This window comes from Nomascus leucogenys, chromosome 7b (genome assembly GCF_006542625.1).
Source record: "Nomascus leucogenys isolate Asia chromosome 7b, Asia_NLE_v1, whole genome shotgun sequence".
NCBI classification, from domain to species: Eukaryota; Metazoa; Chordata; class Mammalia; order Primates; family Hylobatidae; genus Nomascus; species Nomascus leucogenys.
In genome coordinates, this window is record NC_044387.1 from 71,416,830 (window position 1) to 71,439,878 (window position 23,049).

General features: G+C 36.8%; 1 protein-coding gene across 3 annotated transcripts in view; it reads right to left on the reverse strand.

Moving 5' to 3' along the window:
- Positions 1-23,049, reverse strand: part of LRBA (LPS responsive beige-like anchor protein) — a 765,281-nt gene that overhangs the window by 505,972 nt on the left and 236,260 nt on the right. For all 3 annotated transcript variants that reach the window (XM_030816230.1, XM_030816232.1, XM_030816231.1), the window contains exon 35: positions 952-1,016. In XM_030816230.1, the coding sequence (XP_030672090.1) occupies positions 952-1,016 (65 nt within the window). The remainder of the gene's footprint in view (positions 1-951; positions 1,017-23,049) is intronic.

A 23,049-nucleotide genomic window follows, 5' to 3' on the forward strand; every position in this document is an offset into this window, starting at 1 on the left:
GCACCTGTAATTATTTCTGAGGGAAAGGATTTTAATAGTATTTAAAATCAAATAAAGTACAAATACTCTTTTCTCCCTTTTCCATAATATTTATGAGAGAGAGCGAGCAAGCCTTGATTCCTAGATGCAAGTTCAAATAGTTACCAAAGGACTGATAGGGTCAATCTTCCAACAACATTACCCAAAACACTAATCGAACATTGCTGAAACACTAAGTTTGTTCAGAATACTATCTCGAAGGGGAATCAGTCACATCTTTTAATCTATACTCTGGGTCTTCAGTTCCATTAATGAAAAATCAGCTACTACAAATCAGACAAAAAGTGGTCCACTAATCATTTCCTCAATTTCTTTTTGCCTTTTAATGATTTCACTCTTTTACATTTGTTTTCTCCCTTTTATCTCTCTTTTCATCTCTGTACTTTCTTCCCTTCTCTTATCCACCACTGAATTTTCTTTCCTTGAATTCTTCTGTTTCGGCTCTTTAAGTAGAAAACATACCTACTTATTTCCTCTATCACCTTTCTCATCACGTCACATCACATTGCGAAACTTGTCCCCCCTCCCCTTATGGTCAGCCTGTGATATAAGAAAGATAATATAGACATCTAATTCTAATTATTGGCTCTATACACATAAAAGAACTTGATAGGAAGTCCAAATAAGTATGGCTTTTCCTTATACCTGCAAATAGAATTATCAGTTTACTTTTCCCAAACTCAGCCACACTTATCGAAAAATAAAAATCAGAACTGTATCAGTAAGCATGTATCTAAAGAAAATTATAAAATGGTTAAATATTAACATATACATAATAATTGATATATCAGAGCTCCATTACATTACTGACTGAATAAACAATAAATACAGAACCCAAAAATATCAATGCCTATAGGAAAAACACATGATTTTAAAGAAAAATACAAAATGAACTAAAATAAAATAGATTACCTTCCTTCATTGACAAGTTCGATAAAAGCAAGGCCTGCATTCTTCTGAATAGAATTTTGCCACTCCTATTAAAAAAAAAAGCAAAAATAGCTGAAGAAATGTCACTCAGTAGGTTCTTTCTCTTAAAACAATAATAATGAAAAATATCACCCATATCAATTTCATACCTAACTCTTAAAAGTTATGTTAAACCATATGAATAGGTGATACTGAAAAGTATACTGACACTAAACAAGTTAGCAACAATTTGATTCTGTGTAAATTGAATGAGCCTATCTATATTTATCTTGCCCTTTTCGTTCTATAACACGATATACTAATTTATCTGAAGTAGTTGGGAGTTGAGAAAGAAGGTAACAAAGAAAACCAAGGACAAATAGACATTTTGGTTTTGGCTTTATTTTTCAATTTTTTCTTTTAAGATATATTACCCAAAATGAAGAGAAGAAGGAATTAAATAGTTCAATAACCCTAATAAAAACAGCATAGTTCACCATAGAAATTGATGACTAGCAATTGAAAATGAAATTAGAAAAATCAGTGAATTGAGCTAAACCAGTTTTGAGTTAGAAACTATAATTCATTGCCCTATGAATTAGTAATATCTAGTATAAATCTACTAACTATATTCTTGATCCATTTGAAATTTACCCATTAAACTTTATCCACTAAAAAGCAATCCATTAAAAAGCCTAGGAATGAAATCAATCAATAGAGTATTTACAAATGAATATTTTAATCCTTAGAACAAAAAATATATATAATAAGCATTAACACAATAAGGAAAGGCCTACATGAATTGAAATATACCTAGATTTGAAAAATGCTAGTCAATGCCACTTGTGTGTGTGTGCGTGTGTGTGTGTGTGCCTATATAAACATACAAAGATTTGTTTTTAAAGAACTGGAAATACATACACAATCTTCATATTTCTTAATATTTAAGGAGCTCTTTGTATTCTGACTACATAATATCCCTCAACTGATCTTTTTTTGTTCTTTCATAAAACTCAAATCAAAAGGCCATGTCTGGCTACTTACCACTGCTCACCATAAACCATATTCATATTTTCTGAGTGTAATAACTCTAAGACTTTCAAATTCCATGCAATTTCACCCTAATAGCTATTCTGTTCCACTCCAAATTCTTTTCTTTTTCAGTCTCATCCTTTCTCTTCTACTTTCCCTTTTCCATGTCCACTTTCATACTTACCTTCTTTTGTGTTTTGAAAAACCCAAGGTGGTTCTTAAGATTAAAATGATCACGACATGATTTTGTCAAAGGATTATATTTTACAAATAGTGTTAGTATAACTGTGCTAACAGAACATATACAGTAGAATAAAAATGAAATAGAAAATCAGTAAAACATTGGAGGGTAGTCACGGACTAGAACTAGCAGAGAAGTAAAAGTAATGTATTCTTGAGGAATGAACAAGAAACAAAGTCATAAAATCCATGTTCTCATTCTGATACTAACAGAATATATCCTTAGGCAGATCATGCTACATCTGCAGGTCTTAGATATTCCTTTTAAAAGTGTATTCTAGGTATAATTTTTATTATTCTAAAATTTACTAACATTTAGAAATTCATGACTTGTAATTGTACAATATATAGTCTCTAAAATTCATACTGAATTCATATTTTACCGAAACTGTAAAACAGAGATACTAAATTTTTGCCAATGAGGTAAAGCAAACCAATATAAAACAGAAATATGAATCTAATTTAAAACCATTTTCTTTCCATCAAAATAAAATGAAGACAGGTAGTCCAAAAGGAAGCAATCAAATTCCACAAGACTATATTCTTGAGAGAAGGGCATGTGCCACAAAAAGGTAGGAGAATGAAGACAAAAAGCAGAAACCGCAAATTTTTTTATTTTGGTACAGAGGGTCCCACATCTAACTTCCCAAGCACAGCACAGAGAGATAATAAGACTCAAAGGCTTACCCTAAATCTAGTAATGCACAAGAACAGTAGAACAGAGACAAGTTTAAAGACAGATGGACCTCAGCTAGGAAGATTAAAAAAATTATCATGGAAGGATGCAGATGCAGAAGCAGCTTAGGATTTAAGAAGATGAAGAGAACATAACTGTGACCTTTGTGGACAGGCAACAAGTGATCAGCAAGAAGTATGATACCTCAAGAGATGCAACAGCCAAACAACACAAGCATATGTTCACTCCTCAGCTCTTATACCTACCATAACATTCCTGGAAACCCAACTAGAAATTTGACATAATACAAGAATAGGAAGGAAAGTGAGACCTCAAGTTGAGTGAGTTTTCACTTAGATCATTTAACTTACAGAAAACTTCAAAATAGAAACTTAAAGAAAAAAATGAAGAAAATTACTTTTCTTGCTAGAAAAAAAGAAGTCAGTAATTACAGAGGAACTAAAATTCTATATATAAATCTTTAGATTAGTCATTTTACTTTTAAAAGTATCCACTGTCAGGAAAAAGTCAAGAATGTCCCCTCTCACCACTATCTTTCAACATCATTCTGGAAGTCCTGGCTAATGCAATAAGACAAGAAAAGGATAAAAATTGAAAAAGAAGAAATAAAACTGTCTTTGTTGATGACATAATCATCTATATAGAAAATCTTGAATAATCTACAAAAAATCCTGGAATAAGCAATAAATAGCAAGGTTGCAGGATACAAGGTTAATATACAAAAGTCAGCCACTTTCCTATGTATCAGTAATAACAAGTCACAGACTGGGATAAAATCATTTGTAAAAGACATCTAATAAAGAATTGTGCAAAATATACAAAGAACTCTTAAAAGTCAACAAAAACAATCACATTAAACAATGGGCCAAAGACTTTGACACTTCACCAAAGAAGATATACAAATGGAAAATAAGCATATGAAAGATTCTCCATATGTCATTGGGAAAGGCAAATTAAGACTAGATACCATTAGACACCTATTAGAATGGCTAAAATCCAGTACACTGACATCACCTAATGCAAGGATGTGGTACAAGAATAAATGAAATCTCAGTCATTGCTGGTGGGAATGCAAAATGATACAGTCTCATTGGAAGACAGTTTGATGGTTCCTAACAAAACTAAACCTACTCTTACCATAAGATCCAGCAATTTCACTTTTTAGTGTTTAACCAAGGGAGTTGAAAACTTATGACCACTTAGAAATTTGTACATGGAGATTTATAGTAGCTTTATTCATAAATGCCAAAACTTAGAAGCAACCAAAATGTCCTTCAGAAGGTGAATGGATAAATTGTGGTACAACCAGACAATGGAATATTATTCAGTGCTAAAAAAAAAAGAGCTATCAAGCCATGAAAGGACATGGAGAAAATGTAGAAGTATATTACTAAGAGAAAGAAACTAATATGAAGGTTACATACTGTATGATTTCTACTATATGACATTTTGGAAAAGGCAAAACTATGGAGAAATGTAAAAAGATCCGTGTTTATAGGGGTTAGTGGGAATGGAGGGGAGCACAAAGGATTTTTAGGTCAGTAAAACTACTCTGTATGAAACTCTAATGATGAAGACACACCACTATACATTTGTCTAAACTCACAGAATGCACAACACCAGAGTGAACCCTAATGTAAACTATGGACTTTGGGTGATAATGATATGTCAAAGTAGGTTCATGGATTATAACACATACACCAGTCTGGTGAAGAATGTTGACAAGAGAGAAGGCTATGCATGTGTAGGGGAAACGGAAATGTGGGAAATCTCTACCTTTTGCTCAGTTTTGCCGTGAACCTAAAACTGCTCTAAAAAGCAATGTCTTTTAAAAATTAGTAATAAAAAAGTATTTACTAGTACTATTTTTCTCAAATCCATTTGGTCTGATCCAAAACTGCAACAGGAAAGGATTTTTATTACATAATTCAGACAAAACTCAAAACTCCACATGGATGAAATAGGTAACAGCAGAAAGACCCATATATTAAGTAGGCAGGTAAAAAGTAAACATAATTTAGATTTTATTTTCATTATATACAGAAACTTTTACTTACATTGTCAAATCAGAAATTGTGCTATTTAGATTTCACAAAGACTTTAAGTAGCATTATTGGGGTTAGACTGAAAACCAGTTAGAGTTAGTATAACTATCAAAACTTAACCACACTAAAAATTTATAATCTAAACTTATCTTGGTATGTCACATAAAATATTTCTTTTCAATTAAAAACAAATTAGACATGAAGGTACATATATAATTGAAGAAGTTCAGTGTTTTATGGAGGCTCAGAAACTCAAATTTATTACTAGTAATACATTATGCTTCTGGTTTTCTCGAGGATCATCTATAAACCCATATTTGTTAACCCTCAGTAATTATTACATAATAACCTGAAATGTTCTTATTAATTTTTAAAAATTGGTTAAAATTAGGAATAAAATGAAAATACAAATCTTACACTTTGGGTTGTTGTTAAAAATTATCACAAATCTCAGGAATATCATCATGTTTTCATTTCTCTATAATACAGTCCTAATTACTAATTATTACCATTTAATAAAATACCAAATGCCAGATATACAAATGCATACTAAAAAGAATAACCTATATAAAAAGAATCTGAAGCCCATGAGAATATTTTTTCAATTTGTTTATAGTCCAGGTGTTAGTCAAAGCCAAGAAGTTTTCTCTATAATAAAACATTCTCTATAGTAATTCATAGAAGTTGCCAAAACTAAAAAGAGTATTCATGAACTATGTTATCCTAAACCATTTTTCTCCACTTCAGAAACAATTATCAAGGAAGGTGTTAGTCTAAACAATTTCATAAACCACAGCTCAATATAACCCTTAGTGAGTTTTAATAGTTAAAAGAAAAGCTTAATGGTCATCGTCTTACATGATCATTTCAATATTTCATCACAGTATTTACAATTATATAGTGATGCAAAATGCATAGTACATTTAAAGGTCTTGGTTATCCTTTTCCCAGAGGTACTGATGAAAAACACCTTAAAAGCCTCAAATCCAACCACTAATGCAACTAAGTAATTTCAAAACACATTTCAGCACTTTGGAGAGGAAGAACTCAAAACAAAACAACAGAGTCAATAATTTCATACCTGTTCCAAAGCTGTATTTAATTGACTATCACTTCCTAAGGCCATAATTGTTGACTAGTCAATTTTTACTAAAATATACTCTTAGCTAACTGATGCTTTTAAGTCACACAACAAAAACAATGAAGATAATACGTATTAGTGAAATCTACTACATAGATCTCCACCAAATTTCAAAACTGTATTCTTGGTGGTAAAAGTTAGTTAGGGGGACAAAAGACTTCATTAACCTAACATTTTCTATTCCTCCCTATCCTCAACAAATAAATATAGAGAAAAAGATACCAATTAACACGCTATGCATTCAAATTATTGTAATAAAATTCTAATTTCTTTGGACATGAACTTGACAGTTTTCTATAAATTCAATAATCTCCTAGAACATGTTTTAGTGATGAATACACTAAATAAATTTATCTCAATTTTAAAAGTAATTCCCAAATATTAGCATGTTCTAAAGCAGAAAAAATCAGGCCACAGATTAAAAAGATTACATATAAATCTACTCTGCTATCATTTTATTTTGTCAAGCCATTAATACTGAGTGACATTAAATGCAGTAGCAATTGATTCTGGTGGGCAGATCTTTAACATAACTTTGAGTATTAAAGAATTTTTTTCTTGTAATCCCAGAACTTTGGGAGGCCGAGACGGGCAGATCATGAGGTCAGGAGATCAAGACCATCGTGGCCAACACAGTGAAACCCTGTCTCTACTAAAAATACAAAAATTAGCCAGGCATGGTGGCAGGTGCCTATACTCCCAGCTACTTGGGAGGCTGAGGCAGGAGAACGGCATGAACCCAGGAGGCAGAGCTTGCAGTAAGCCAAAATTGCGCCACTGCACTCCAGCCTGGGCAACAGAGCGAGACTCGTCTCAAAAAAAAAAAAAAATTTTTTTTTTTGGCCAGGCGCGGCGGCTCACACGTGTAATCCCAGCACTTTGGGAGGTCGAGGTGGGCAGACCAAGAGGTCAGGAGTTCAAGACCAACCTGGCCAACATAGTGAAACTCCATCTCTACTTTAAAAATACAAAAATTAGCCAGGTGTGGTGGTGCACGCCTGTAATCATAGCTACTCAGGAGGCTGAGGCAGAAGAATCATTTGAACTAGGGAGGCAGAGGTTGCAGTGAGCCAAGATCACGCCACTGCACTCCGGCCTGGGCGACAGAATGAGACTCTGTCTCAAAAAAAAAAAAAAAATTTTTTTAAGACAGGTAGATATTGAGTGACTTCAGGTTAAACATAGTAAACCTGAGAATAAAGAGGGGGCAACAGTACATGAGATACATCAAGGAATTTATTTTACAACCTGGAAACACATAGGTTAGTAGTAATAAATGCACTTAGACGACCAAAGAAAACAAACCTCTACACAACAAAGTAGAGGAATCAACATGAGGAAGGAAATCAATGCTTGCCACAAAACTCCAGAAAAGCTAGGAATTGAAGGCACTGAGTACATACGAAGGTGGCTGAGGGAAAGAGCTGCAAGTTGGTATAAAAAGAAAGTTAGAATACCACATCTTCTCCCTATGCTGTGTAGCCATCCTACCATGGTAAACACTGGAAGTTTATTTTCTAGAAAAGTTATAATTAAGGAAATTATTTAAAAGCTATAATGAGGGCCGGGCGCGGTGGCTCACGCTTGTAATCCCAGCACTTTGGGAGGCCGAGGCGGGCGGATCACGAGGTCAGGAGATCGAGACCACGGTGAAACCCCGTCTCTACTAAAAATACACACAAAAAAATTAGCCGGGCGTGGTGGCGGGCGCCTGTAGTCCCAGCTACTCGGAGAGGCTGAGGCAGGAGAATGGCGCGAACCCGGGAGGCGGAGCTTGCAGTGAGCCGAGATTGCACCACTGCACTCCAGCCTGGGTGACAGAGCGAGACTCCGTCTAAAAAAAAAAAGAAAGAAAAAAGCTATAATGAAAAAGACAAGATAAATTGAAAGTATACATACTGGACTATGACACTCTGAGTGATATTTGAAAACTTTTCTGAGAAAATTGAGAAGCTAGGATAAAGGTAATGCTCTACAAATGACAAAGGGGACTCATGCATCACCAGTGGACAACTCATACCCAGACATATAGATTTTCTCTTTGTTATGCTTAGGAATGAGCAAATTGCCAAAGTTAACCAGACATTTGAGGAAACCTTCTTCTGTGATGACAGACACCAAAGCAAACAGGCAGGGGAGAAAAAAGACTCATAGAAAACAGACAATATTGTTAAGAGGGTGAGGAAAAGAAGATTAAAGAGAAGTACAATTAAATGTCATAGGAAAATTTTTTTAAATTTCATCTAAAATATCAAGATAGAAATTTTGTTTTATCAAGTGCCTTTTTTTTTTTTTTTTTTTTTTTTTTTTTTTTTTTTTGAGACACAGTCTCACTCTGTCACCCTGGCTGGAGTGCAGTGGTGTGATCTCGGCTCACTGCAACCTCCACTTCTGGGTTCAAGCGATTCTCCTGCCTCAGCTTTCTGAGTAGCTAGGACTACAGGTGTGCATCACCACACCCAGCTAATTATTTTATTATTATTAGTTTTAGTAGAGATGGGTTTTCACCATGGTTGGCCAGGCTGGTCTCGAACTCCTGACCTCAGGTGATCCACCCACCTCGGCCTCCCAAAGTGCTGGGATTACAGGAGTGAGCCACCATGCCCGGCCTATCAAGTGCTATTTCTATGCCCCAGTATTAATCAGGATTCTTCAGAGAAACAGAACAAATGGGAATAGAGAGAGACAGAGAGAGAGAGAGAGAGGAGATTATAAGGAACTGACTCACACAATTACATTGGCTAACAAGTGCCAATATCTACAGGATGAGTCAGCAAGACCAATGGCACAGTCTGAAGGCCAGCAGCCTCTAGACCCAGGAAGAGACAAATTTGAATCCAAAAGTGAGAAAAAACCAAAGTCATAGAAGGCAGTTAGGCAGAAGAAATTCTCTCTACTGGGGGAACAGCCAGCCTTTTGGTTTTATTCAGGCATTCAGCTGATTGGATAATGCCCAACACTAACAGGGAGGGCAATCTTTTTTACTCAGTCTACCAATTTAAACATAAATTTCATCCAGAAAAGACTCTCACAGATACACCTAGAATAACATTTGACCAAATATCTAAACAGCCTGTGACCCAAATGAGACACAAATTAACCATCACAAGTCCACCCCTTGTCAACTTGGCACTCATATGCATCTCCTCAAACCATTATTTCATCACCAAATGAAGATTAATAACAAGGTCATAATTCCCACCTAACACAACTATTCTGTATATAACCAAAACCATTCTAAACCTGTGACAGTCAATTTTATGTGTCAACTTGACTGGACTAACAAATGCCCAGGGAGCTGATAAAACATGATTTCTGGTTGTGTCTGTGAGGTTGTTCCACAACAGATCAGCATTTTGAAGTGGTAAAGATGATCTACCTTCACCGGTGTGAGTGAGCATCAATCACCCAATTTGTTGAGGGCCCAAATAAAACGAAAAGGCAGAGGAAGTGGGAGTTCATCTGTTTCTGTTGGGAAAGACATCCTCTTAACTTGCCCTCACATTAGCACTCCAGGTTCTCAGGACTTCAGACTCAGACTGGGACTTACACCACTGGTTTTCCTGGGCCTTTACGTTTTAGACAGCAGATCATGCGACCTCTCAGCCTCCATAATTGCATGAGCCAATCCCTCATAATAAATCTCTTTGTCTATATCTGTACATATCCTGTTGGTTCTATTTCTCTGGAGAACCCTAATATAAACCCATTCCCCACCTTAGGTGATATGTATACTTCCCCAATATCCCATAATTTACCTATTTACATACTATGATGTACAGTTAACAATACTTAAATACTATGATGTTGATATTATAAACTCAATACATCTTAAGTTGCATGGTGAGGGATTAAAAGAAAGAAAACAAAGATTATATATACACACACACACACATATACACACACAAAATAAGAAAGAAATGTAACAATTACATTTCTTGTTTTGTAAATGGTCATGTGATCATAGTTGGTATCTACAACTACCTTTTTTCACTGCCTATTCTGCATTCCCTTTGTCTTCAGCAAGCACCTCAGCTGGTCCTGGTACTGTAGCTAATAGGGTGACCCAAAGCTTCATTCCTGAAGGGTCTGGGCTGCTTTAGTAGTCCTACCTGGATTGTATTACCAGTGTTCCTCAACTTAATCACACAGTATGGTAATACTAAGATATGCACTGAGGAATCTCTTGTATTCTGGACATACTCTTCCTTACTTTTACTGTGGTATAGTTCAATTTCCCCACAGTAGTCAGGATCAATCACTACTCTTAGCATGATAACTCCATTTTTGCCTGAGGATTCAGAGGCAGGAAGAGCCCAATGTGGCTGGGAAGCAATCTTAACTTCCAGTACAATGGAATCATTGTTTTGCCTCCTGGTGAAAGCATTTCTCCCTTTGGAATTAAGACCTCTAGGCCAGCAGACTGTAAGATCACAGGAACAGGAAGCAAAAATTTTGCTATTGGGTCACCAGAGGTAATAACAAGTGGTAACACTCCCATTTCCACCTGTTGATTCCTGGACCAATGAATCCTACCTATGGGGAGAAACAGCACCATATACTGGATGCTGATTCAGTACACATATATCCTTCTGGAAAAACTTGTCCCAGCCATACAAGGTATTGCCACCTACATTCAGTTCTATCGAGCCAGCTGCTTGAGGATGGTGGGGAACATAGCAAGGCCAGTGAATTCCATGAGCATTCATTTGCTGTGAAACAGATTTCTTAATCAGAAGCAATGCTAAGCAATACAATGAAGGTTGATAAAGCATTCTGTGAATCCACAGATGGTAGTCTGGGCAGAAGTACAGCATGCAGGGAAGACAAATTTGTATCCAGAGTGAGTGTCTATTCTAATAAGAACAAAATGCTGCCCCTTTTATGATGGAAGGGGTCAAATATAATCAACTTGCTACCAGGTAACAGGTTGATCATCCTAGGCAACAGTGCCTTATCAGGGACTTACTGTTGGTCTCCACTGCCAGCAGATTTGACACTCAGCAGAGGCCACAGCCAGGTTGGCTTGCTGAGTGGAAGTTCAGGTTGCTGAGTCCTTGGATAACCTCCATCCCTGCCACCATGGCCACCTTGTTCATGAGCTCACTGGGCACTGATGGGCGGCTGGGGAAAGAGGCTGACTAGTATCCATAGAACAGGTCTTCCCAGCCACTTTAGTATTAAAATTATCCTCCGTTGAAGTCACCCTTCAGTGAGCATTCACATAGGACACAAATACACAGTACTCAGATTTTTTCTCCTACTCATAGACATCTATACACATACCTCTTCCCCCAAACTTTTTTTGTCAACAATTTTCTACTCATGTCCCTTCCAAGTCTCTGACCATCCAGACAAACCAATAGCCACAGCCCATGAATTAATAAATAATCACATTTATCCTTCCAAAAAAAGTAAACAATCAGGTACACTCCTCAAAGTTCTGTCCACTGAGAAGATTCTCCTTCACTACAGTCCATCAGGGATGTCCCAAAAAGGGGCTGTAGTGCTGCAGCTGTTCACTTTCAGGTGGTGCCTGCATATTGTCAGAACAATCTATACATCAGGCCCAGGTCTTCCCCTCTGGCAATTGATCACAGGACTCACCAAGAGGCCATAGGTACGGGCTGGCAAAGAGAAGGCAGTGCAGCAGAACTGAGGACCACTGGATATTTGGGCCACTTCATGCAACTTACTTGTGTTTTCAAGCATTGCTTGGGCCTGATCACATGTACATCACTTCGATTTGATGACAGAGTGCTACTGTGCATGTACAACTTGATGGCTTAGTAGGACAGATAACATTCAGTTCATAATAAGCAGCTCAGTCACTTGTTAACTTGGTGGTCCATGGTTAACTGTTCAGTCTCTACGAAAACCTAGTGACAGGCCAACAGTTGTTTCTCAAAAGGAGAATATTTGTCTGGGAAGGATGTCAGGGCCTTGCTCCAAAATCCTATGGGTTTGCATTGCAATTTACCTAAAGGGGCCTGTCAAATGCTCTAAACAGCATCCCCATCTGCCACTGACACTTGAAGCACCATTAGATCTCCTGGAGCCTATGGCTTGCACAGCAGCCTGAACCTGTTACAAAGCCTTCTCTTGTTCTGAGTTCTACTCAGAACTATCAGCTTTTCAGGTAACTTGGAAAATGGGACAGAGTAACATATCCAAATGAGGAATATGTTGCCTCTAAAATCTATAGTCTACAGCCATACCACCCTGAAAACGCCTAGTCTCATCTAAAAGCCATAAACAGTCACTAGCATGTAACTTTTTGGTTGTAGGAGGGGTCAGATACAACTTATTCTTCACCTAAGAAGGGGTATCTCGACATGTCCCACAACAGTGGAACCCTAGAAATTTCACTGAGGTGGATTTAGCTTCCAACTTCTGAAATGCAAATGCCTTACCAAAAAGTCTGGTAGTTACAACTTCTTGCTCACTAAGTGGAACCAGCATAATGTCATCAATATAATGGATGACTGTGATTTCTCTGGGGAAGTGAAAAGTGATAAAGATCCATGCAAACTAAATTATGACATACAGCTAGAAAGCCAGATACTCCTGACATAGGGCAGTTAAGGGACACTGCTAGCCTTGCTAGCTAAAAGAAAACTGCTTCTAGTGGTCCTTATTGACAAGTATGGAGAAAAAAAGGCATTTGTCAAGTCTATTAGGTGCCAGGGAATGTGTCAATTTGCTCAAACATTGAAACCACATCTGGTACAGCAGCAGTACTTGGAGTTACCACCTGGTTATGCTTATAATAATCCACTGTCATTCTCAAAGATTCATGTGTCTTCTGCATAGGCCAAATAGGCAAGTGAGATGAATATATGCTGGAAATTACCACGCCTGTGTCAAATCCTTGATAGAGGAAAATCCTTCCAGAAATACAGTATTGCTTTTGGATTACAATTTTCTTAGGTAGAGGCAGTTGAGTGGCTTCCACCTGGGGCCTTTCCCATCATAATAACCCTCACTCAATAGGTCAGGAAACCAATGTGGAGACACTGCCAATTTCTGAGTATGTCTATTCCAACTGTGCATTCCAGAATTTGGGAAATAATGACAAGATGAATTTGAAGACTCACTAGGGCTATTGTGAGACAGTGCTGACCTAAAACTCTATGGATCATCTGGCCCCCATAAGCTTCCCTGATATTTTAGGTCTCTTGGAATCATTGTCACCTCAGAGCCAATGTTCAGTAATCTGATTATTTCCTTTTCCCCAGTGAACAGTAACCCTGGTAAAAAGTCATAGGTCCCTTTGGGGAAGGGTGAGGAAAAGATTAACAGTATAAATTTTGGTGGCATACCAGTGTATAGAGCACCCTTGACATAACATAGACATCTTTTCTATTTTAGAAAAAGACTCCATTTTATATTTCATGGAGCGTTTTGCCAACAAGGATGTTTTGTTTAATTAAAAAAAAAAAATCAAAACCTAAAAATGGCATCCAACCAGATGAGGACACAACAAACACATTCTTCCACTATCAGTTCTGACCAGAGGACTCTGTGACTATGAAACATTAGGCCTTCAACATCTTGCAGTCACTTGTGATAAGAATTTGGCATCTGCGGACAAAGGATCTACCACCTCAAAGACTTTTCCTTGCAAGACTGACTGACCACCCAGCCGAGACCAGGACTCCTTTTGTCTTCTTCGCTCCCCAGGGACTGGTTTATTAACCCTTTCTCCTATCTCTTTTCCCTCCTGATGTTAAATGTTACTTTGTTGTGGAATGTTTAACTTATAATATATAAATATTATTATCTTGATTAAATATACTATTACGTATGGTTTGCAATACTGACTTGTAGAGTGGCTTGAGCCTGTGTGCCCACAGCTCTGACTACCGAGTGAACAGGAAGTATAAGGAGAATTGCCTCATTGAGAAATCCATGTAGCTTGTGGCTTTTGTGATTAAAATGCATCAATAAAAGCCTGACATTGTGAAAAGACACATGTATGTGTGGACGTGGTTACTTCTAACCTTGTACTGGTCATGAGAAAATGAGTCCTTCCTCAAGAGCACCCAGCTTCCCCTTCCTTCACAAAGTTCTGGTCCTGTAAATTGGCTCAAATTGGGAAATTGATTGAGGGGCCATGACTCACTGCTTTTATGATTAAAGTTAGGTATTTGTTCACTTGATCTAGAACTTTTCTGTGTATACAGGTAAAATAAAAAATTAATAGGCATACTATCTACTTCTCCCCTACATACACCACAATCAATTCACCAACGTCATAGATCTGCTCCAGTCAAATCAGCATCATAGTTCTGCTTGCTGCTTTGACTCTGCTGCCCATTATGGTAACCACATTCAACTTGCCTTTGGTGACTGAATGCCACCACTTGGCTCCTGCCAGCTCAGGATCCAATTACTCCCACTGCGTTCAGGTTTTCTAATTGACCGGCTGTAGTTCCTACCTTCAGGTCTGATCTACAAAGAAGTGTAGTCTTAGAGCTCTTCAAGAAAGCTGAGCCTCCCTTTATAAATTTATTTCTTACAGTACATGAAAGTGTATCTTCAAGACCCTCCAGTGTGAGTAAGTAAGTCTTACATTATAAATCTACTCCAATGTTCCAATCTCCCCAAATTATTTTATTTATTTAGAGACAAAGCCTTACTATATATCCCCACTGCTAGAACAGTGACCAGTACATATGAATTAGTGATCCATAAATGTTGAATCAACATACATTTCTAAAAGGAAGTCTGCAATGGAACATACACACACACACACACACAGTGATTGCAACATAAGAGAGGAAAGAGGGAAATTCTAGGCTGATGATAAAAGAAGCCTCTAACATAAAAGCTTCCTATAGATCTAAAGGACAACCAGTCTAGATTGGAACAGGAAAAAGGGGACTCCAGGTGCTAAATCTCCAAGCAAAACAACTGAACCAATAAATATCCAGTGGGTTTAACCACTTTTTCTAATGGGTTTTATGATTCCAGAGAAAAATTTAATGATCAATTTGTGGTGAGTGCACAGAAATATAAGTAAAGGAAAAAGGACAAAATCATTAGTTCTAGAAGAATGAAAAAAAAAAAAAAAAAGACCATCAAACAAGAGAGGGGAGAGGAAGGACGAGCAAGAGAGGAGAGGAGGAGGGAAAAGAGAAGAGGGCAGCAGAGAAGAGACAGGAGGACAGAAGAGGAGAAAAGAGGGCAGAAAAAAACAAAGAAAAATATGTAATTTATAGTACATTTTTTAGCTCTGGCATAAATACATGATAATCATGTAAATACTAAGTATGGTTTTAACAGATATTATTATGAAAGTATATTAGAAAGAAGCAGGAGAGTGAAAGTTAAAAGGAGAGGAGTTTAAGTACGCAATGGTCATTTTTCACAAAAGATTAATGTTTAAAGTTTAAAAATCAAGAAATAGTAATTCATGGCTGGGTGCAGTGGCGCGCGCCTATAATCCCAGATACTAGGGAGGCTGAGGCAGGAGAATCCCTTGAACCCGGGAGGCAGAGATTGTAGGAAACCAAGATCGCGCCACTGCATTCCAGCCCAGGTGACAGAGCGAGACTCTGTCTCAAAAAACAAAAAAAGAAATAGTAATTCAAGCATATCACCATCAACAACTAAAAACATTTGAAAGACGTGGCTGCTTCCAAGAGTTAAGAATCAATCACGGGGAAGAGGGGGTAATGAGGCAGAGAACTATTGTTTATCTGTTTCAGTATTATACGATTATTTGGGTGCCTTATTTGATGAAAAATAAATTTTAAATTAAAAATCATATGCCCAGCTGGAGACGGTGGCTCACGCATGTAATCCCAGCACTTTGGGAGGCCAAGGCCAGTGGATTACCTGAGGCCAGGAATTCGAGACCAGCCTGGCCAACATGGTGAAACCCCATCTCTACTAAAAATACAAAAATTAGCTGGGCATGGCGGCGGGCACCTGTAATTCCAGCTACTCGGGAGGCTGAGGCAGAATTGTTTGAACCCGGGAGGCAGAGGTTGCAGTGAGCCAAGATCGCATCACTGCACTCCAGCCTGGGTGACAAAGTGAGACTCCGTGTCAAAAAAATAAAAATAAATCATATGCCCTAAATACATAGAATAGTAGATAAATAAAAAATAAAAATTGTAGTACACACATATTTTTGTAACTGGACAACAGGTATTTATCCAAGATTATTCTTGAAAATCTCTAAAAAATAGAACATGCATTCAAGTTTTACAAATATGAAAAAAACTATGAAAATACAAAAGTATTATAAGCTAACTATTAAGAATCTGTACTTTTTTTAAAGTCAGTTTTTTGAGGGTTTTTGTTGTTGTTGTTGTTGTTGTTTGAAAAAGACGGGCTCTCACTCTCTCACCCAGGCAAAGTGCAGGGGCATGATGATTATAGCTCATCGTAGCCTCAAACTCCTGACCTCAAGCAATCCTCCTGCCTTGGCCTCCCAAAGTGTTGGGAATATTGGTATGAGCCACTGCACTGGATCTAAATTCAGTATTGTAACCTACCAAATGAAAATGAGTTTATTTCCATTTCTACTGGTAGTAATACTACTCTTTTTTATAAGCTTTGCTCTCAGAAACCAAACATAATTTATATTAAAGAATAAAGAAAAAAAATTTTTAAACCTGAACTCATGTCAAACTGTTTCATTCTCCTTATTATAAAAATATAAAAATTTAAAGGTTTAGGTTCTTCAATGAAATATCCATATTGATTTTTTAAGATGTAGTTACCTATGCCCTTGTAAAACAAAGCGAATTGGATGGATGTACCTCCAATTACCTAAATAGTTGACAGAAACACTCTTAGGAGTTCAGGGAGAAAACCAGGGAGGATAGCTCAAATGAGGAAGGGAACGGAATATATTAACACAAAACTGAGAAACACATTACACACAAGACTAAAGGTCTGGCCAACATGGTGAAACCCCGTCTCTACTAAAATACAAAAATTAGCTGGGCATGGCGCATGCCTGTAGTCCCAGCTACTCAGGAGGCTGAGGCAGGAGAATTGCTTGAACCCAGGAGGCAGAGGTTGCAGTGAGCCAAGATCACACCACTGCACTCCAGCCTGGAGACAGAGTGAGACTCTGTCTTAAAAAAAAAAAAACTAGGCAAAACTCTTCATGGTCAAGAAACAGTAATCTTAAGTGCTCAAAGTAAACTATCATTAACTTTTCAACAGTGTTTGCACTTTGTGTCAGCACTCTCTCAACATCGTATCTAACACAAACTTAAATAATCACATACCACAAAAGAATATAGTGTAACAATAAAGGAAAGATTTTATTCTATTGTTTCTTTAATCATTCTGTGAAATAGTAAAATAGAATACTGTCCTTCAGAAAGTTTTGGTTTCCCTTATTTTTGTGAACATATTCATCTAATATGTACCTGTAGTTTGTATAAATATTATAGGTCAGTTAGTAAAGAATTGAATACAGAGAAAGTAACTATTCATGGCATTCACAAAATATATAAATGTCTTAAACTCCAAAAAATTAAGATAACCATGCAAATCAATTATGTAATTCCTATAAACACATTTTTAATTATTTGCAAATAATCAAAAAATCCTCTTGCTTTTATGTTTAGGCATATGAAATATTCGTATATTTGCAAGTACCTCTAAAAATCTGTATTTACAGTTTTTCAGGTAAAACATATCACCAGACAATAATGATCCTTCTAGTAACTTCCAAACTGGCATCAATTTAGTCAAGATCTTTCACTAATCAATACAGAAAGCTTGATTTCCATAAAGGTGACAAAAAAGTTGCTCTAACTCTTTCTAGCTACAAGCTCTCAACAGATGATCATCATTAAGTCTATATCAGGGCTCCACATTCAGGAGCCATATAAATGTGTCCTATTAGTACATGGTCAGTCTGTTTGGCAACTCTAGTTCTTCAGACATATGGCAACTGCTGCCCTTTGAGGTCTGAAGTCAAGTCTTTAGGGAATCTCAAAGCTTGCACTGAAATTACAAGGAGTATTCATTAGAGACTGCTGGAGGGGAAACATGAAAGACTTCCATTAAAACTATATAAAACAGCTAATTATTTTTAAAAGATTTTTAAACCATCTAATGTTCTCAACTATAATAAAAAGTATTTACCAACTGAATTATTTTTAGAAGCACTACTTCAGGACATGGGTGCAAACAGGTTTCTTCCTACCTCCTATCTCCCACCTCAATACACACGTATTTATTTTATAAGAATTATCAACTCAAGATTTTAATACTTTTAATTTAGAATTAAATTATCTCATACTTACTAAATTCTGTCTACAGACCACTATAAACATTTTCTAAACAAAGTTATTTTTAGAGACAAATGTTTGTTTTCTAATATTTAGCTTAGGATAATATATAGCCAACTTAAACCCAGCCAGACATACATATGTGTTTCTTTTAAAATGTTTCTTTTTTATTCAAAAGTCTGCCTCTATTTTAATTTTTATTTTATTTTAAACTAATAATCATAAAAAATTTTAAGCATAAAATGATATAAAGTATTAGTCAATAAAGTGGCATTTATTAGATAATATTATGCAAAACAGGAAAACACATGAAGGTTTAATGTTTACTTTTTTAAATATACTTAAGTTGATAAGGAGGAGTTCAAAGAAATCGCATATATTTACTGTCAGAATTTTGAAAAACATAAAAAGTATAAATATTTTCTAAATGATTGCTGCCATTTTAACTTTTTGAATGTCTAGACACTTTTTAACTTGAGAGAAAATCATTATTTATTAAGTTTTGCAACAAAACAATCCTACTACTGAATATTTATTTCAGTAACAAATCTTTATAAACTATTATATAAAATTCATTAGCTTGCCTCAATCATTTCTTGAATCCACATATGTTGGTTTCTGACAGCGTAATTCCAAAAAGTAATTACAACCTCAATCCATTTGTAAAAAGACAACAGAAAACAAGTATGCTACACCAGTTTAAAAGAATAAAAATCTAAAGAAAACGGATTACAAATGATTTATATGAATGCCTAGTGGTGAAGTTAATTACAAGTAACCCAATAAAATAGTGCCTTTATTATTGTACAGCAGGTAAAAGCTCTAGATGTAAAAACCAGAACTCTTTCTGCTGACTTTTGCATGCTCAATCCCACAGCACACAACATTAAGAATTAAACATGTGGTAAATAAGTCACATAGAAAACAGCAGTTTTTAAGTAAAAGCAGAAAACTTTCCTGCTGTTTAACCATTTGGGGCCTTCTACTCTGAACAACAACCACTGTAAACTGGCACTATGTATTCATGGAATAAGTTTTTATGGTTAATACAAAAACGAGATTTTAATTTCAGTGCTCAAAGTTTAACTCCAAATAAAACATAAATAACTGTAAAATAACACAGCATTCATTTTAGCATTCAGTAGTAGCAAATAAGGTATCTTATGTTTAGACTATGAAATGGTGTTATCTACAGAATTTAAATTTTCCAAACCTCATAATACATCTACCTATAAAGCTTTGGTCTCTGAATTTAAACATATATTAGCAAAGACACATACACGTTATGTTACAGTAACTTCCTATGGTTGTCAAGAGTCACAACCTAAAGCCAGTCATAGTATGCTTAATGACTTTCCTGGTGTACAGAAATAAGACCTTTCAATCCAGAATGACTCAGTAACTCTTATCAAATATTTATCAATGTTCTCAATGAGACAATAGCAGATACCAACTATATATGTACATATATATATAGATATATATATGCATACCAAGTATAATACAAAGGCCTAATACATATTATGCATAAACATCATGATACAGGCCAGCAGTCCCCAACCTTTTTGGCACCAGGGACCAGTTTCATGGAAGACAATTTTTCCACAGACAAGGGGGTGAGGGGTTGGGGAATGGTTTCAGGATGATTCAAGCACATTACATTTACTGTGCATTTTATTTTTTATTTTTATTTATTTATTTTTTTTGAGACGGAGTCTCGCTCTGTTGCCCAGGCTGGAGTGCAGTGGCACCATCTTGGCTCACTGCAAGCTCCGCCTCCCAGGTTCACGCCATTCTCCTGCCTCAGCCTCTCGAGTAGCTGGGACTACAGGCGCCCGCCACCACGCCTGGCTAATTTTTTGTATTTTTAGTAGAGACGGGGTTTCACCGTGTTAGCCAGAATGGTCTTGATCTCCTGACCTCGTGATCCGCCTGCCTCAGCCTCCCAGAGTGCTAGGATTACAGGCATGAGCCACCGCGCCCGGCCGTGCATTTTATTTTTATTATTACTACATTGTAATATGTAGCAAAATAATTATACAACAAACCATAACGTAGAATCAGTGGGAGCACTCAGCTTGTTTTCCTGCAACTAGACAGTCCCATCTGGGGGTGATGGGAGACAGTGACAGATTATCAGGCATTAGATTCTCATAAGGAGCACATAACTTAGATCAGCTGCATGCGCAGTTCACAACAGTGTTCATGCTCTTATCAGATTCTAATGCCGCTGCTGATCTGACAGGAGGCGGAGCTCAGGCAGTAATGCCAGTGATAGGGAGCGGCTATAAATACAGATGAAGCTTGGCTGGCTCACCCGCCGCTCACCTCCTGCGTGGCCTGGTTCCTAACAGTCCACAGACTGGTACTGTGGCCCAGGAGTTGGGGACGTCTGCTTTAAACCATTGTTTGATCTACAACATAACTGAAATAATAAATGATGAAATACTTGATAACTTGGTTTTGCCCCAGAAATAAAACAGGACTGATAAACAATCAACAGTGCATCTCTCTAGAGGTATTTTATTCCTATTAATTTCATCTTCATTAGAAATCAATACAATATTAATTTATTTTGCACCTTTTTTTCTGAGTCAAAATCATCACAAATCTGTCTCCTCAACCCTCCTACTTTAAAAGTAGGGACCTCTACCCTCCTTAAGTCCTCAACAGTGCCTAATTCAATTTTCCATACAAGAAACATTTGAATACTTGTTTTTATTTTTTTAATTTTTTTGAGACAGGGTCTTGTTCTGTCACTCACTGAAATGCAGTGGCGCTATCACAATTCACTGCAGCCTTGACCTCCCGGGTTCAAGCGATCCTCCCATCTCAGCATCCCAGTAGCTAGGACTGCAGGTGTGCACCACCATGCCTAGCTAATTTTTGCATATTTTGTAGAAACAGGGTTTTACCATGTTGCCCAGGCTGGTCTCAAACTCCTGGACTCAAGTGATTCTCCCACCTCAGCCCCCCAAAGTGCTGGGATTTCAGGCGTGAGCCACTGCACCTGGTCTCGCTTGTTAAAGAAATCATAACACTGTTAGTGAAAGAGGGAGAAACACTTCATTAAGAATACTCAGAGACTTTCAAAGCATTACTGGATATATTAGTTTCTTGTAGCTGCTATAACAAATTGCCACAAACTTGGTGGCTTAAAGTACTATAAATTTGTTTTCTAATAATTCTAAATGCCAGAAGTCTGAAATCAGTTTTACTGAGCCAAAATAAAAGTATCAGTAGAGCCCTTCTCCTTCTGGAGACTCTAGGGGAGACTCTGTTCCTTCCTTCTTCCAGCTTCTGGTGGCTGTCAGCATTCCTTCGCTTGTGGCCAAAGAAAAAGGGGTCTCTCTGCTCCATTTTCACATTGCCTTGTCCTCCATTTCTCTGTCTGTAGCCTCCCACTAACAATCTCTAATACTGATACATACGATAACATTTAGGGCGTACCCAAATAATCCAAAATTATCTTTTCATCTCAAAATCTTTATCTTAATAAGATCTGGAAAGACATTTTTCCAAATAAACTAACATTCACAGGTTCCAGGGGTTTGTCATGGCTATTTGTTGGGGAGCCATGTCTCAGTCAATTATGCTGAAGAAACCAAATGAGAACAGAAACAGCAAGCAGATGAAAAGTGAACCTTATCAGCAAGTGCAAATTCAAAATATGCAAAGGAAACAAAAACATTTTTTTTTAAATTTAGTGCCATATGGCAAGAACTGGGGGAAAAAAAATTAAGCAAATCAAGTCACCTTATGCTCCAAGTGTTGGTTCTAATAATGACTGCATTGTGACTGGTTTTGTTTTCAATGTCAGAAATTCAGCTTAATTTGCTAAGTATAAAGCCTATCAGGCTACAATAAACTGAAAGGTGGGCAGCTGAGCTACTTGTGACAAGCTGATATCACACCGAACAATCTAACTGCCTAATGCCGGAATACATAAGGCAGCAGTCCAGATTTGCTAAGGAGACTGGTTAAGCAACAGAAAGCTTCTTAAAAGTTCTCCCTCATTATTTTACTTTCTCACTGCTCCTGACCAACTTCCTTTTTCCCTTTTTAACTTACAATACTAACAAGTAGAATCCTGTTCTCACGAATTAGTAGCGCTTCACAGACAATTATAGGATAATAGTGTACCATTCCAATGGATAGAAATACAAGTCTGAAAGATCAAGCAACTTTCTAAGTGCTCTCAAGTAAAGAAATAGGTAAGCTTTTCTCAGAAAAAGAAATAAAAAGAAACCAAAATTAAATTTAACTTCAATTTTGTAGTACCTGATACACTGCAACAAGAATAAACTGACAAGCCAGCCGGCAAACAAGGCAGTACTGCTGATGTTTCAATTAAATGTCTAATTATAATCTGAGCTTCTAAATGAAGAATTTGCAGAAATAAATAATTACTATCAAAAATAATGCACTGTGTTGTATCCAGTAATCAGGACCTTGGTAAACAGTTTCACACTCACTATCTATAAAAGCCCACTGTGGAAGAGAAAGTGTCAGGAGAATGTGGGGAACAGATTTAGGGTTACACAGTTTAGGTTTTCTGGTTAACTACCTAGAAGACAGTGTGATATGCTTAACACATATGTCTCATATATGGATACCATTTATAAGTCAGCATGGGAATAAGTATAAACGAAAATAAAACAGCTATTAAGAGGCCTTGAA